Source organism: Coregonus clupeaformis, chromosome 10, assembly GCF_020615455.1.
Source record: "Coregonus clupeaformis isolate EN_2021a chromosome 10, ASM2061545v1, whole genome shotgun sequence".
Classification (NCBI taxonomy): Eukaryota; Metazoa; Chordata; class Actinopteri; order Salmoniformes; family Salmonidae; genus Coregonus; species Coregonus clupeaformis.
In genome coordinates, this window is record NC_059201.1 from 3,082,324 (window position 1) to 3,097,319 (window position 14,996).

Genomic DNA, 14,996 nt, shown 5'->3' on the forward strand with positions numbered 1-14,996 from the left:
CACTGACTTGGTGCGGGGAGCAGGAACGGGCCGAGCCGGGCTGACGAAGCGCACCACTGACTTGGTGCAGGGAGCAGGAGCAGGCCGGACCGTACTGGGGACACACACCACTGGTCCTACGCAGGGATCTGGAATGGGCCGGACCGGACTGGTAACACACCCCAGTACCTCTCGCCGTGCCTCTACACCTTCCACCCCCTCTTCGACCAGTGGCCCCCGTAACCTGGCGGCCTCCTCTGCCAATCCGCTGGGCCGCTCTGCCGCGGTCTCCTGCTGGCCCGTCGTCCACGGCGTTAGCCCCCCCCTAAAAATTTTCTGGCCGTCTCTCCTACCCGTGGACCAGGTCTCCATGTCCCTCGCTAGCCTTTCGCCCTTCTGCCTCAATGTCAAGCCCTTCTCTTCCTCACTCGGCTTGACCCAGTCGAGGAGGCGAAGGAGATCTGCTATAGATCTCCCTGGCGATGGCTCCTGGACACGCTGCTTGGTCACATCTTGGTGGTTTCTTCTGTCGTGTTTGTGCGCTACTGTTGCCTTGTGCATTTCGTATTTTTCCTCCTCTGTGTTAGGAGGTTATTTACGCACTGTTTTGTGCGCTTTTTGGTTTTCGCCTGTGTGCGGACTTTCTCGCCTCCGGGCGTTTGACTCGTTATTTTGAGTGTGCTGTTCACTAAAGTCTATTGGACTTATTTTCTGCGTCCTGCGTCTGATTCCTGCACCACACCCACCTACAGCACCCACTGACAGTGTGTGTGTGTGTGTGTGTGTGTGTGTGTGTGTGTGTGTGTGTGTGTGTGTGTGTGTGTGTGTGTGTGTGTGTGTGTGTGTGTGTGTGTGTGTGTGTGTGTGTGTGTGTGTGTGTGTGTGTGTGTGCGTGTGTGCGTGTGTGTATGTGTGTGTGTGTGTGTGTGTGTGTGTGTGTGTGTGGTCATCCCCAGTTAAGAGTTGATGTGGCAGTAAAATATCATTCCAGTAATGATTACAATAGATCAGGCTTCCCCAATTGGCAGCCCACGGGGTGGTTTTATTTGCTTCTGAGCAAATTCGTATTTTTTTATTTTTAAATTTTTTTTATGTTCATTGTTGGACATAAAAGACTATAAAAACACCAGAAAATCGGCTCCAATTGATTTTAATTTTGGAAATCTGTTCCCAAGTATTTGTGATGAGTGTGATAGAAGGAGTCAGGTGCAGGAGGGTGAATCACAGAATACAGAGTTTATTCCGTCGTGCACAATTGCACTGGATAGCAACACACGAAAACAGGCACAGGGGAAACTATCTACCCTGGCAATACACGGTACGGATAGCTCCAAACAATATACAGGCACAGGGGAAATATCTACCCCCGCAATACAAAGGGAGAGTAGTTCCACCGAGCTACACTACTCTCACAATAAACAATCACCCACAACGACAAGGGGGGCAGAGGGAACACTTATACACAGACTAATGAGGGGAATATGAACCAGGTGTGTGTGATTGACAAGACAAGACAAATGGAATGATGATATATGGAGCGGCAGTGGCTAGTAAGCCGGTGACGACGAACGCCGAAGCCTGTCCGAGCAAGGAGGAGGGGCAGCCTCGGCGGAAGTCGTGACAGTATTCCCACGCATAATAGAGAGACGTGATCGTATACAAATGTAAGCAAGGTTTGAAATACTTATGTTTTAGTCAAATATGGTATATTTTTGGGCTTCTTGCGGTCAAATTGCAGTCTGCAATTTATTTTTAATTATGTTCCAGCCCCCCCCGACCATCCGCTCAAGAAAAAAATCTAGTTGATGATCGCTGCAACAGAGCATCAGCACTGTTTACACGTAGTTTCTCCAGCAGTAGCCTAATCACAGAGAAGGAGAGCACTGAGTTTGGGATAACATGTGAGTCTTGAAAATCCCACAATCCCCATTCTATGTGTAAATATTTTTCATGCATACTGGCACTTTACAGTAATCTCAAGCACCTAAAATCAACGAGAGACTAACTTTACAGTAATCTCAAGCGCCTAAAATCAACGAGAGACTAACTTTACAGTAATCTCAAGCGCCTAAAATCAACGAGAGACTAACTTTACAGTAATCTCAAGCGCCTAAAATCAACGAGAGACTAACTTTACAGTAATCTCAAGCGCCTAAAATCAACGAGAGACTAACTTTACAGTAATCTCAAGCGCCGTTTTAGAAGCACTGTAGGCTACCATGACAATTCAATTCCTTGGTGATCAATTACATTCAATATAATTTAATTACATTAATTAAAAGTTACATTAAATTCAATGAAATCCTCTTCCCTCCCCTGTACGTGTGTCTACAGCAACAGGTGTATGTGAGCAGTGATGAGGGAGTGGCCCAGTTACCCCTGCAGCGGTGTGAGCTGTACGGGAGAGACTGTGCCGACTGCTGTCTGGCCAGAGACCCTTACTGTGCCTGGGATGGGAACACATGCAACCGATACTTCCCCAGCAACAAGAGGTAACTACTCTACTCAGGTTAAGCGCCCAGCACAGTGATTTTGATCTCCACATCAAATCATTTCGGGGTATCAATAGTAGTAACCAATAACATCAAGCATCATTTAAAAAAATGTTTTACAATATATTTATTGCCATTTTTTTTTTTTACAATTTTACATTTATCAGCAAAATATGACAATCATATAATGCTTCAAGCGTACATTTGACTACTTTTACATTACTGTCTTACTATCTCTGTGGACAATAAAGTACTATTCTATGTTGTTGTGTTTCTGTCTAGATATGATGGTGTTGTATTGTGTCGTTCTTTGTTTGTGAACCCAGGAAGATGAACTGTTGCTATAGTAACAGCTAACGGGTATCCAACAAAATAAAGAAACAAACAAACACTCTGCCACAGTCCAAAACTGTCAGAGTTATGACATGGTTATGACATCCAGGCCGTCTGCAATTTTACCTCCTTAGGCGAGCTCGGCGCCAGGATGTGAAACACGGGGATCCGATGAGCCAGTGTCACAATGCAGAAGATGGTAATTTGTGTGTGTGCATCTGTGTGTGTGGGGCTCCATAGAGCCAGTGTCACAAGTAGGAGATGGTACAGAAATGAATAAATACTAAATGTTTATGTCTGTCTATGATACTATATGTCTCCGATTGCAGCTGGCGCCAGCCAGCCTCGACTCAGTATGTAACTTAACTCATATTAATGCAGCTGGCGCCATCCAGCCTCGACTCAGTATGTAACTTAACTCATATTAATGCAGCTGGCGCCAGCCAGCCTCGACTCAGTATGTAACTTAACTCATATTAATGCAGCTGGCGCCATCCAGCCTCGACTCAGTATGTAACTTAACTCATATTAATGCAGCTGGCGCCATCCAGCCTCGACTCAGTATGTAACTTAACTCATATTAATGCAGCTGGCGCCATCCAGCCTCGACTCAGTATGTAACTAGTGGACCTACAGTGAATGTAGACTGCTCTAGGTACAAGTTGCCCTCTGAGGCACAGATCTAGGGTCAATTTACCCTCCTCAAATCCTTTGAAGGAGAAACGCAAAATGGATTTCAGAATTGGCAACTTCACCCTGCATCGTCATCCAGCTCTCTATCAATGTAATCTCGGGACTCTGAACCAAGTCTTGTGTGCCTCCAGTGTGCGCACATTCTGTCACAAGAGGCTACTATAAACGATGTGACATAACTTTTAACTCCTCCTGTTTGGTGCCTTCCAGGTTCTGAGTCGGTGGAGCTGAAGGTGGTCTACGGGGTGGAGAGCAGCTCAACCTTCCTAGAGTGTATGCCCAGATCCCCACAGGCTACGGTCAAGTGGAGTGCTCAGCCAGCGCAGGCTCGCACTAGCAGAGAGGTGAGGGGTGAGAGGGGTGAAAGGTTTGTCTCCCGAGTGGCGCAGTGGTCTAAGGCACTGCATCGCAGTGCTAGCTGTGCCACTAGAGAATCCTGGTTCGAATCCAGGCTCTGTCGTAGCCGGCCATGACCGGGAGACCCATGGGGCGGCGCACAATTGGCACAGCGTCGTCCAGGGTAGGGGAGGGAATGGCCGGCAGGGATGTAGAGCACGGCGTTTGCAACGCCAGGGTTGTGGGTTCGATTCCCACGGGGGGCCAGTATGAAAAAAAAAAAAAAAGTGTAATGTAAGTCGCTCTGGATAAGAGCGTCTGCTAAATGACTAAAATGTAAAAATGTAGTTTATAATTGAATCATTGACTAATGTTCATCTAATAATGAACCTTCTCTTGCCTTGCTGTCGTTATGCAGCTTCTCCAGAGTGAGGACCGTATGGTCCATATGAAGCGGGGTCTCCTGGTGCAGCGGCTGGAGCCCGGGGACGCTGGCCTCTACAGCTGTACCACCCTGGAGCACTCCTTCTCCCAGGTCCTGGCCCGCTACAACCTCCAGGTCATACCCCAGCAGAGCATGACAGCATCCCAGGCCAGGGCAGCTGATCCTGGGGCCGGAAGAGCAGGGCTGAGGGGAGGTCCTGTGAGCCACACCCAGAGCCACAACCAGCTCTTCGGGAACTATAAGGACCTGCACATGATGGACGCGGCAAGCTTGAGCGCAGACGAGTACTGTGAGCAGCTGTGGTACCGGGAGAAGAAGAAGCTACGCCAGTTGAAGTGGAAACAGACAATGGTGGACAACCGCAAGGCCAGGGTGCGACGGCACGACTCCACCGGGGACATCGCACTACAATAACCTGATTGGGATGGACAGAGACGTGGGCTGCGTCCCAGTTCTCCACGTTTCTAACGGAAAATGTGCACTTGCACACTTTCACGCATGGATTTAACAATGGTGTAAAAACACCCTCCAGCCAATGCTTACACCGATCCTATGCCTTGACATCCATGACGGGTAGTGTGCAAGTGCACACTTCTGGAAAAGGGTGGAGAATCTGAAAATAGCCTTGGAGATAAAGGGAATGTATATACAAATAGTAGAGCCTTTATGTGAACAGACACTGAGGGTACCAAACATTAAGGACCCCTTCCTAATATTAAGTTGCATCCCCCTTTTCCCTCAGAACAGCCTCAATTCGTCGGGGCATGGACTCTACAAGGTGTCGAAAGTATTCCACAGGGATTCTGGCCCATGTTGACTCCAATGCTTCCCACAGTTGTGTCAAGTTGGCTGGATGTCCTTTGGGTGGTGGACCATTCTTTATACACACGGGAAACTGTTGTGTGAAAAACCCAGCAGCGTTGTAGTTCTTGACGTACTCAAACCGGTACGCCTGGCACCTACTACCATACCCCGTTCAAAGCCACTTAAATATTTTATCTTGCCCATTCACCTTCCGAATGGAACACAATCCATGACTCAATTGTCTCAAGGCCTAAACATCCTTCCTTAACCTGTCTCCTCCCCTTCATTTACACTGATTGAAGTGGATTTAACAAGTGACATCAATAAGGGATCATAGCTTTCACCTGGATTCACCTGGTCAGTCTATTTCATGGTGTTCCTAATGTTTTGTCTACTCAGTGTATGAGCTTAATATTATTATTATCAGTTAACCTTTGTCCATAGAAGAATGTGTATGATAGATATTTTAGATGTATATTACTCCTCAGTCTTCAGCCCCTGTATTCTGTGTAGACAGGATTTTGACCCAAAACGTTTGTTATTGCGCTCTGGACTGGTGAGTTTGTTTACCGAATAAAAACAGGACAGACTGTTCTCCGCCACATGTGTTGAGGCACATTCGTTTATTTGGTCCTCAGCAGCATTACAATCATCACATCCACAGGTGTCCCGGAACTACACAACTGCGAGGGGAAATGAGTAGGGCCACTCTGTTGCGCAAGCAAGATGTTCCCGCCATCTCCTTCCTTCCTTCCTTCCTGGCAGAGAAGAAGAGAAACATTTCATTAAGAGGGTTTTCCTGGTCCTGTGGACAACAACACTGAGAAGCTTCCTTCACATTTGAAGAGTTTATTTTAGATAAATTCAAGAAGAGTTTATTTGAGATAGATTCAAGCAGAGTTTATTTCAGATGTATATACAAATTGGTTTTGTTGCAAAAACGCTATAGATCCATTATTTAGCTTGAATGGAATGTTCCTATCCTGTATATTTAACATGTACATTCCAGAAGAGTTTATTTCCAAAACGCTACATCCACCAATTTTTCACATTTGTTTTCTCGTCAGAAATTAATGCCTATGGGTACCTTAGTGTAAAATATTACTGTCCTCATAGATTTGCGATGTGTATAACAATTGGTTTAGTTGCAAAGCGCTGTATATCCATGTTTAGCTGGAATGTTGCTATCCTGTATATTTAACGTATAAATTCAACACATAAATCTAGCCTCATTCTATAGTGTTTGGTTAGACTTAGGCCTCGTCCCAAATGACACCCTGTTCCCTGTATAGTGCGCACATTTTCTCATATGACTGTATTAAATAATGTTTAACTACAGTGTACAGTGGGGAGAACAAGTATTTGATACACTGCCGATTTTTGCAGGTTTTCCTACTTACAAAGCATGTAGAGGTCTGTAATTTTTTATCATAGGTACACTTCAACTGTGAGAGACGGAATCTAAAACAAAAATCCAGAAAATCACATTGTATGATTTTTAAGTAATTAATTTGCATTTTATTGCATGACATAAGTATTTGATACATCAGAAAAGCAGAACTTAATATTTGGTACAGAAACCTTTGTTTGCAATTACAGAGATCATACGTTTCCTGTAGGTCTTGATGTCACGATCGTCGTAATAAGTGGACCAATGCGCAGCGTGATATGCGTACATCTTTTAATTAGTACTTTACCAACACGATACAACAACAAAATGAAACGTGAAGTCCTCGGTCATAAAACACAAACCTACACGGAACAAGATCCCACAAATGACAAGTGCACAACAGGCTGCCTAAGTATGGTTCCCAATCAGAGACAACGAGAATCAGCTGCCTCTGATTGGGAACCACCCTGGCCAACATAGAAATACACAAACTAGACCATGAACATGGAAAACGAAACATAGAACCTAACACCCAGAAACTAACACATAGAAACTAACACCCTGGCTCAACATATAAAAGTCCCCAGAGCCAGGGCGTGACACTTGACCAGGTTTGCACACACTGCAGCAGGGATTTTGGCCCACTCCTCCATACAGACCTTCTCCAGATCCTTAAGGTTTTGGGGCTGTCGCTGGGCAATACAGACTTTCAGCTCCCTCCAAAGATTTTCTATCGGGTTCAGGTCTGGAGACTGGCTAGGCCACTCCAGGACCTTGAGATGCTTCTTACGGAGTCACTCCTTAGTTGCCCTGGCTGTGTGTTTCGGGTCGTTGTCATGCTGGAAGACCCAGCCACGACCCATCTTCAATGCTCTTACTGAGGGAAGGAGGTTGTTGGCCAAGATCTCGCGATACATGGCCCCATCCATCCTCCCCTCAATACGGTGCAGTCGTCCTGTCCCCTTTGCAGAAAAGCATCCCCAAAGAATGATGTTTACACCTCCATGCTTCACGTTTGGGATGGTGTTCTTGGGGTTGTACTCATCCTTCTTCTTCCTCCAAACACGGCGAGTGGAGTTTAGACCAAAAAGCTCTATTTTTGTTGTCTCATCAGACCACATGACCTTCTCCCATACCTCCTCTGGATCATCCAGATGGTCATTGGCAAACTTCAGACGGGCCTGGTCATGCACTGGCTTGAGCAGGGGGACCTTGCGTGCGCTGCAGGATTTTAATCCATGACGGCGTAGTGTGTTACTAATGGTTTTCTTTGAGACTGTGGTCCCAGCTCTCTTCAGGTCATTTACCAGGTCCTGCCATGTAGTTCTGGGCTGATCCCTCACCTTCCTCATGATCATTGATGCCCCACGAGGTGAGATTTTGCATGGAGCCCCAGACCGAGGGTGATTGACCGTCATCTTGAACTTCTTCCATTTTCTAATAATTGCGCCAACAGTTGTTGCCTTCTCACCAAGCTGCTTGCCTATTGTCCTGTAGCCCATCCCAGCCTTGTGCAGGTCTACAATTTTATCCCTGATGTCCTTACACAGCTCTCTGGTCTTGGCCATTGTGGAGAGGTTGGAGTCTGTTTGATTGAGTGTGTGGACAGGTGTCTTTTATACAGATAACGAGTTCAAACAGGTGCAGTTAATACAGGTAATGAGTGGAGAACAGGAGGGCTTCTTAAAGAAAAACTAACAGGTCTGTGAGAGCCGGAATTCTTACTGGTTGGTAGGTGATCAAATACTTATGTCATGCAATAAAATGCAAATGAATTACTTAAAAATCATACAATGTGATTTTCTGGATTTTTGTTTTAGATTCCATCTCTCACAGTTGAAGTGTACCTATGATAAAAAATTACAGACCTCTACATGTTTTGTAAGTAGGAAAACCTGCAAAATCGGCAGTGTATCAAATACTTGTTCTCCCCACTGTATATAGAGAATCTAGAGACTGACCTAGTAGTATATATATAGAGAATCTAGAGACTGACCTAGTAGTATATATAGATAGAGAATCTAGAGATTGACCTAGTAGTATATATATAGAGAATCTAGAGACTGACCTAGTAGTATATATATATAGAGAATCTAGAGACTGACCTAGTAGTATATATATAGAGAATCTAGAGACTGACCTAGTAGTATATATAGAGAGAATCTAGAGACTGACCTAGTAGTATAGATAGAGAATCTAAATATTTTTTATATTGATGTCACAAATGTATCATTTGTACAGTTCTTTATTTTTAAAAAAATTGTAATTATTTGTCACATTTGACTGTGTAAAACCTAGCAGTGCTACTTTTTCTCTCTGAGAGTGAGGCGGATATATCTCGTTTTGCAACCAAAAATGTGATGGTTTGTCTCGCTGAAACCATCTAGTGATAGGTTTATCTGTCTGTATATAAAAACTAATAAAACATACAAAAATGGATCTACTCAAAAAAAGATTTAGGCCTTTAAAGCATTACAGATTTTTAGCAGACGCTCTTATCCAGAGCGACTTACAGTTAGTGAGTGCATACATTTTTCATACTGGCCCCCCCGTGGGAATTGAACCCACAACCCTGGTGTTGCAAACGCCATGCTCTACTCAACTGAGCTACACGGGGACTCAGACAGAAGTGTAAAGGTCATTTCCGATTGAGCCGACACATGTACCGTTTACTGTGAATGCAGTCTCTTGCCTTTACATTTAAATCACGCTAAAGCTTAACTTCCTCAATGCAGATTGAATAGAGCCTCTAAGGCTAACATTTCTAGATGGCATGTCATCCTGTATCAATTAGGTCAGTGGACCTATAGACAGTCTGTGGACAGCGTGGGTATTTTGACTGGGTAAATCAAAGGTTCTCAGCATCTGGAGAGAATGAACACGCACACGCTGAGGCAGGTTTTCCTCTAACCTTTTACCTGGGCTTTTCTCCTTTTAGATTTATTTTGACACTGAATGGCTTTCTAATAGGTGTTGGGTATTGTCACGATCGTCGTATGGAGTAGACCAAGGCGCAGCGTGATGAACGAACATTGATTACGCCGTACGCCGTTGCTCCTCTCTCCGTCGCGCTTCTACCGTCTCACTCCATGGCCGGCGATCCATCCCGGCCAGGATTTCCTCCCAGGTCCAGGACCCCTGCCCGTCCAAGATCTGCTCCCACGTCCAGGCTGCCTGCTCCTGGACACGCTGCTTGGTCCTAGGTTGGTGGGTTCTTCTGTCACGATCGTCGTATGGAGTAGACCAAGGCGCAGCGTGATGAACGAACATGTTTATTTATCTTTAGTGAGAAATACGGACAATAAACAAAACAACAAACGACTCGTGAAGTCCACGGTACAAACACAAAACCAACTGGAACAAGAACCCACAAACACAAAGGGAAAAACAGACAGTTTAAATATGGCTCCCAATCAGAGACAACCAGCCACAGCTGACACTCGTTGCCTCTGATTGGGAGTCACTCTGGCCAACATAGAAAACAGCACAACTAGAACTCCCGACATAGAATACAACACATAGAACGACCACACCCTGGCTCAACATATAGAGTCCCAGAGCCCGGGTGTGACAGGTATTCCTGAATGGTCGAGTCTCAGTCCTGACTTAAATCTGCTTGAAAATCAGACATACGGTTTGAATATTGCTGCTCGTCATTGATTCCCAACCAATTTACTGAGCTTGAGCAATTTTGACAAAAATTGAGTGTACAAAACATTAAGGACACCTGCTCTTTCCATGACATAGACTGTCCAGGTGAAAGCTATGATCCTTTATTGCTGTCACTTGTTAATTTCACTTCTCAATATTAGGAATGTGTTCTTAATGTTTTGTAGACTAAGTGTACAGTGGGGGGGGAAAGTATTTAGTCAGCCACCAATTGTGCAAGTTCTCCCACTTAAAAAGATGAGAGAGGCCTGTAATTTTCATCATCAACTATGACAGACAAAATGAGAAAAAAAAATCCAGAAAATCACATTGTAGGATTTTTTATGAATTTATTTGCAAATTATGGTGGAAAATAAGTATTTGGTCAATAACAAAAGTTTCTCAATACTTTGTTATATACCCTTTGTTGGCAATGACACAGGTCAAACGTTTTCTGTAAGTCTTCACAAGGTTTTCACACACTGTTGCTGGTATTTTGGCCCATTCCTCCATGCAGATCTCCTCTAGAGCAGTGATGTTTTGGGGCTGTCGCTGGGCAACACGGACTTTCAACTCCCTCCAAAGATTTTCTATGGGGTTGAGATCTGGAGACTGGCTAGGCCACTCCAGGACCTTGAAATGCTTCTTACGAAGCCACTCCTTCGTTGCCCGGGCGGTGTGTTTGGGATCATTGTCATGCTGAAAGACCCAGCCACGTTTCATCTTCAATGCCCTTGCTGATGGAAGGAGGTTTTCACTCAAAATCTCACGATACATGGCTCCATTCATTCTTTCCTTTACACGGATCAGTCGTCCTGGTCCCTTTGCAGAAAAACAACCCCAAAGCATGATGTTTCCACCCCTATGCTTCACAGTTGGTATGGTGTTCTTTGGATGCAACTCAACATTCTTTGTCCTCCAAACACGACAAGTTGAGTTTTTACCAAAAAGTTCTATTTTGGTTTCATCTGACCATATGACATTCTCCCAATCCTCTTCTGGATCATCCAAATGCACTCTAGCAAACTTCAGACGGGCCTGGACATGTACTGGCTTAAGCAGGGGGACACGTCTGGCACTGCAGGATTTGAGTCCCTGGCGGCGTAGTGTGTTACTGATGGTAGGCTTTGTTACTTTGGTCCCAGCTCTCTGCAGGTCATTCACTAGGTCCCCCCGTGTGGTTCTGGGATTTTTGCTCACCGTTCTTGTGATCATTTTGACCCCACGGGGTGAGATCTTGCGTGGAGCCCCAGATCGAGGGGAGATTATCAGTGGTCTTGTATGTATTCCATTTCCTAATAATTGCTCCCACAGTTGATTTCTTCAAACCAAGCTGCTTACCTATTGCAGATTCAGTCTTCCCAGCCTGGTGCAGGTCTACAATTTTGTTTCTGGTGTCCTTTGATAGCTCTTTGGTCTTGGCCATAGTGGAGTTTGGAGTGTGACTGTTTGAGGTTGTGGACAGGTGTCTTTTATACTGATAACAAGTTCAAACAGGTGCCATTAATACAGGTAACAAGTGGAGGACAGAGGAGCCTCTTAAAGAAGAAGTTACAGGTCTGTGAGAGCCAGAAATCTTGCTTGTTTGTAGGTGACCAAATACTTATTTTCCACCATAATTTGCAAATAAATTCATTAAAAATCCTACAATGTGATTTTCTGGATTTTTATTTCTCAATTTGTCTGTCATAGTTGATGTGTACCTATGATGAAAATTACAGACCTCTCTCATCTTTTTAAGTGGGAGAACTTGCACAATTGGTGGGTGACTAAATACTTTTTTTCCCCCACTGTATGTTGCCCTAAGAGCTGTGCGAAGTTGGTAGAATCTTATTCAAAATGATTCACAGCTGTAATGGCTGCCAAAGGTGCTTCCACCAAGTATTACCTCTGGTGTGAAGACGTGCAATTAAGACATCTTTGTTTTTGTATTTTTTATTAATTTAGAAAATGGTCTATAATTTGATTACCCCTGGTAATCATCACAGATCTCATAATTTAACAGTAGTGTGACCGACTGGGTATCAAACCCTAGTGCAGTCGACTGAACAAACAAAACAAATCACATTTCCAATCTCTTGTGCTCACTGAGAATGGACATGTTTCACTGTGTAACTTGTTGTTTATCATACAGTTGTTGCCATCTAGTGTTGGTTTTTGTACACTACACAAGTGACTTGCCGTAGACCTGTCATTTGTTTTCATTATGTAGTACTGTCGTCATTTAAGCAAGGTTGCAGTCTATTAATCCTATTTATGTGTACGTTAACTTTCATATTATAAAGCAGTACGGGACCTATTTTCAGTGAAGCACCCTTCTAGTAGTTACTAGTTTGTTACTTCTCTACACATCACGAAAGGGAATGGTTTGGTGATTCATTACCATAGAATGTTGTATCATAATTTCATATGTCATAATCCCTTGCTTTATGAGGTAAGACTGGTATGTTTATAAGGAAAGATTGATTTCTGAATTTGGACACATTACCTCTCTCTTCATGAGATAGGTATACACATTGTTGAATTGCAAGTATGACTATAATTTAAAAGCCACCCCATTCACATACATATATTTTTTTAGCTAAGCAAATAAACTGACACTGTGCATGTCATGATGACTAACCGTTTATACAATCTTTTTTTTATTTTTATCACACGATTGTAGTGATTGTTTTTCTTGATTTTTATTTTAATATCTAAATATCTTGCTGAGAAAAAAATATTATAAATAGAAAGTTAGAAGTACAATAACAAGATAGAATGGAGCGGAATAAAATGTTGATTGCGTCATCAAAAGCCGACATCTGTCTGTGACGTTTCCAGCGTACTGTCGTGAGTGAAGTTAGCAAAAGAAACATGTGAAACTTTCGCTAATATTAATCGATCGTTTTTTTTTCATACCACACTCTTCATCACATTCACAGTACTACGCTTGAGCTACAGTTGTCTTCTGCGACAAAAAGGTAGGCAATTCAGGTGTTTAAAGCAGTGAACTTGACTGATCCTGCCGTGACACGAGTCCTCATGCATGCTCGGTAACGTTAGCTGGCTTGTGTTGGGAACAAATTATTAAACAATCCAGTGCTCTGAAAGTGTACTAACTGGCTAGCTATATCCACTGCACTTAGTATGAATTAGGAATAGATCAAAAGAAACCTAGCTTGCTACGCCTACCTAACAGTTGGCTAGTAATTACGCCAAGTTGTTTCCACACAACAAGCAATGCCACTGTAGCTAGCTAGCTAGTTAGTTAGCCACCTGTTGGACGAGCTTTTGCTAACTAGCTAGAACTACCACAATGACCGACTTATCTTGTTTGTCCCCACTAACTACTCGTAGTTAGACATCTAGCGTTAGCTACTTAGGTAGCTAACTAGTTATTCAGGACTCCTCCCCTCTACTGACTAGTTAGCCACTTGGACAAACGAGGTAACTAGCCAGCCTAAAGTGACGTAACTAGTTAGCTAGATCAAACTACGTTGATCAGTTCAGTCCGTCATCGAAATCGAGTAGCTAACTAGCTACTTTAGGAACTTGCCAGCGAACGTTAGCTACTGTTTTCACTCTTAACGTTAACCTAGACAATGCAGACGTGAAATGGCAGGATGACAAGACATAATATCAGCCTGGGTAAACACATGTCAAGACTTGTCTTTCAATATGTAGCATCTCAGAACTGAATCATCCTGTATGGTACATTTTCTCTCTCACTTTCACCCTCTCCCTCTCTCACTTTCACCCTCTCCCTCTCTCTCTTTCACCCTCTCACTCTCTCCCTCTCTCAGGTAAAGCAACCATGGCCTCCCATGCTGCGCCTGTGGATGCCAAGGCAGAGCTGACCTCTCTGCTGGACCAATGGGAGACGGAGCAGCAAGGAACCACTGACGACCTGGTCTCCATCCTCACCAAGTTAGTAACACCAACTAGCTAATAATGGAAAAGACTAGTGGGAGACTTCAGTGGATTTACTGGCACTGTTTTTGTATAGGCCTATTGCTGTTGTACTGTTTAGGTCCATCCGTTGCTGCTTTGTTTTTCGTGTAGACATTACAATAGCACATCTTCTATTCTTCATATGACAGACAGTTGATCATTCATGTTTTCTTTTGTGTGTGTTAGAATCTCTGAGCTGATAGAGCGCGAGACAGAGGAGTATCATAAAGCTGATCCTGACCCGTTTGATGACCGCCATCCAGGACGAGCAGATCCAGAATGCATGTTGGGACATTTACTCAAAATCCTCTTCAAGAATGACGACTTCACAAATGCGGTACGAATCAAGGCTACCATCTATGCAAATTGAGCTACACTTCTCCTATTACGTTAATAAGACCGCTGAGGCCTGTGACTCTCTGTGTTAACCCTGTGTATCTCTGTCCTCCAGCTGTTCAATAACTATGTGATGACCAGTAGAGAGCTGTGTGTTAACCCTGTGTCTGTCCTCTGACCTCTCCTGCTAGTTGCTGAATAGCTATGTGATGACCAGTAGAGAGCTGTCCATGAACACGGCAGCGTGTCGTCTGCTACAGAACATAATGCCAGGTCTGGAGACAGCTGTGGTGTTCCAGGAGAAGGTACTGTACTATCATTCAGACATCTGTGGTGTTGCAGGAGAAGGTACTGTCATTCAGACAGCTGTGGTGTTGCAGGAGAATGTACTGTCAATCAGACAGCTGTGGTGTTCCAGGAGAAGGTACTGTTCTGTCATTCAGACAGCTGTGGTGTTCCAGGAGAAGGTACTGTCATTCAGACAGCTGTGGTGTTCCAGGAGAAGGTACTGTTCTGTCATTCAGACAGCTGTGGTGTTGCAAGAGAAGGTACTGTCATTCAGACAGCTGTAGTGTTGCAAGAGAAGGTACTGTCATTCAGACAGCTG

General features: G+C 44.1%; 2 protein-coding genes across 2 annotated transcripts in view; both read left to right on the plus strand.

The window, feature by feature from the left end:
* Positions 1-5,056, plus strand: part of LOC121574711 (semaphorin-3D) — a 132,545-nt gene extending 127,489 nt beyond the window's left edge. Inside the window, exons 15-18 of the mRNA XM_041887262.2 lie at positions 2,314-2,471; positions 2,939-3,003; positions 3,708-3,841; positions 4,252-5,056. Of these exons, the coding sequence (XP_041743196.2) occupies positions 2,314-2,471; positions 2,939-3,003; positions 3,708-3,841; positions 4,252-4,692 (798 nt within the window). The 3' untranslated portion in view covers positions 4,693-5,056. The remainder of the gene's footprint in view (positions 1-2,313; positions 2,472-2,938; positions 3,004-3,707; positions 3,842-4,251) is intronic.
* A 7,843-nt stretch (positions 5,057-12,899) lies between these two features.
* The window catches only part of LOC121574710 (DDB1- and CUL4-associated factor 1), a 28,971-nt gene continuing 26,874 nt past the window's right edge, over positions 12,900-14,996 (plus strand). The window contains 4 exon segments of the mRNA XM_045223212.1: positions 12,900-13,083; positions 13,906-14,029; positions 14,240-14,390; positions 14,581-14,694. Of these exon segments, the coding sequence (XP_045079147.1) occupies positions 13,917-14,029; positions 14,240-14,390; positions 14,581-14,694 (378 nt within the window). The 5' untranslated portion in view covers positions 12,900-13,083; positions 13,906-13,916.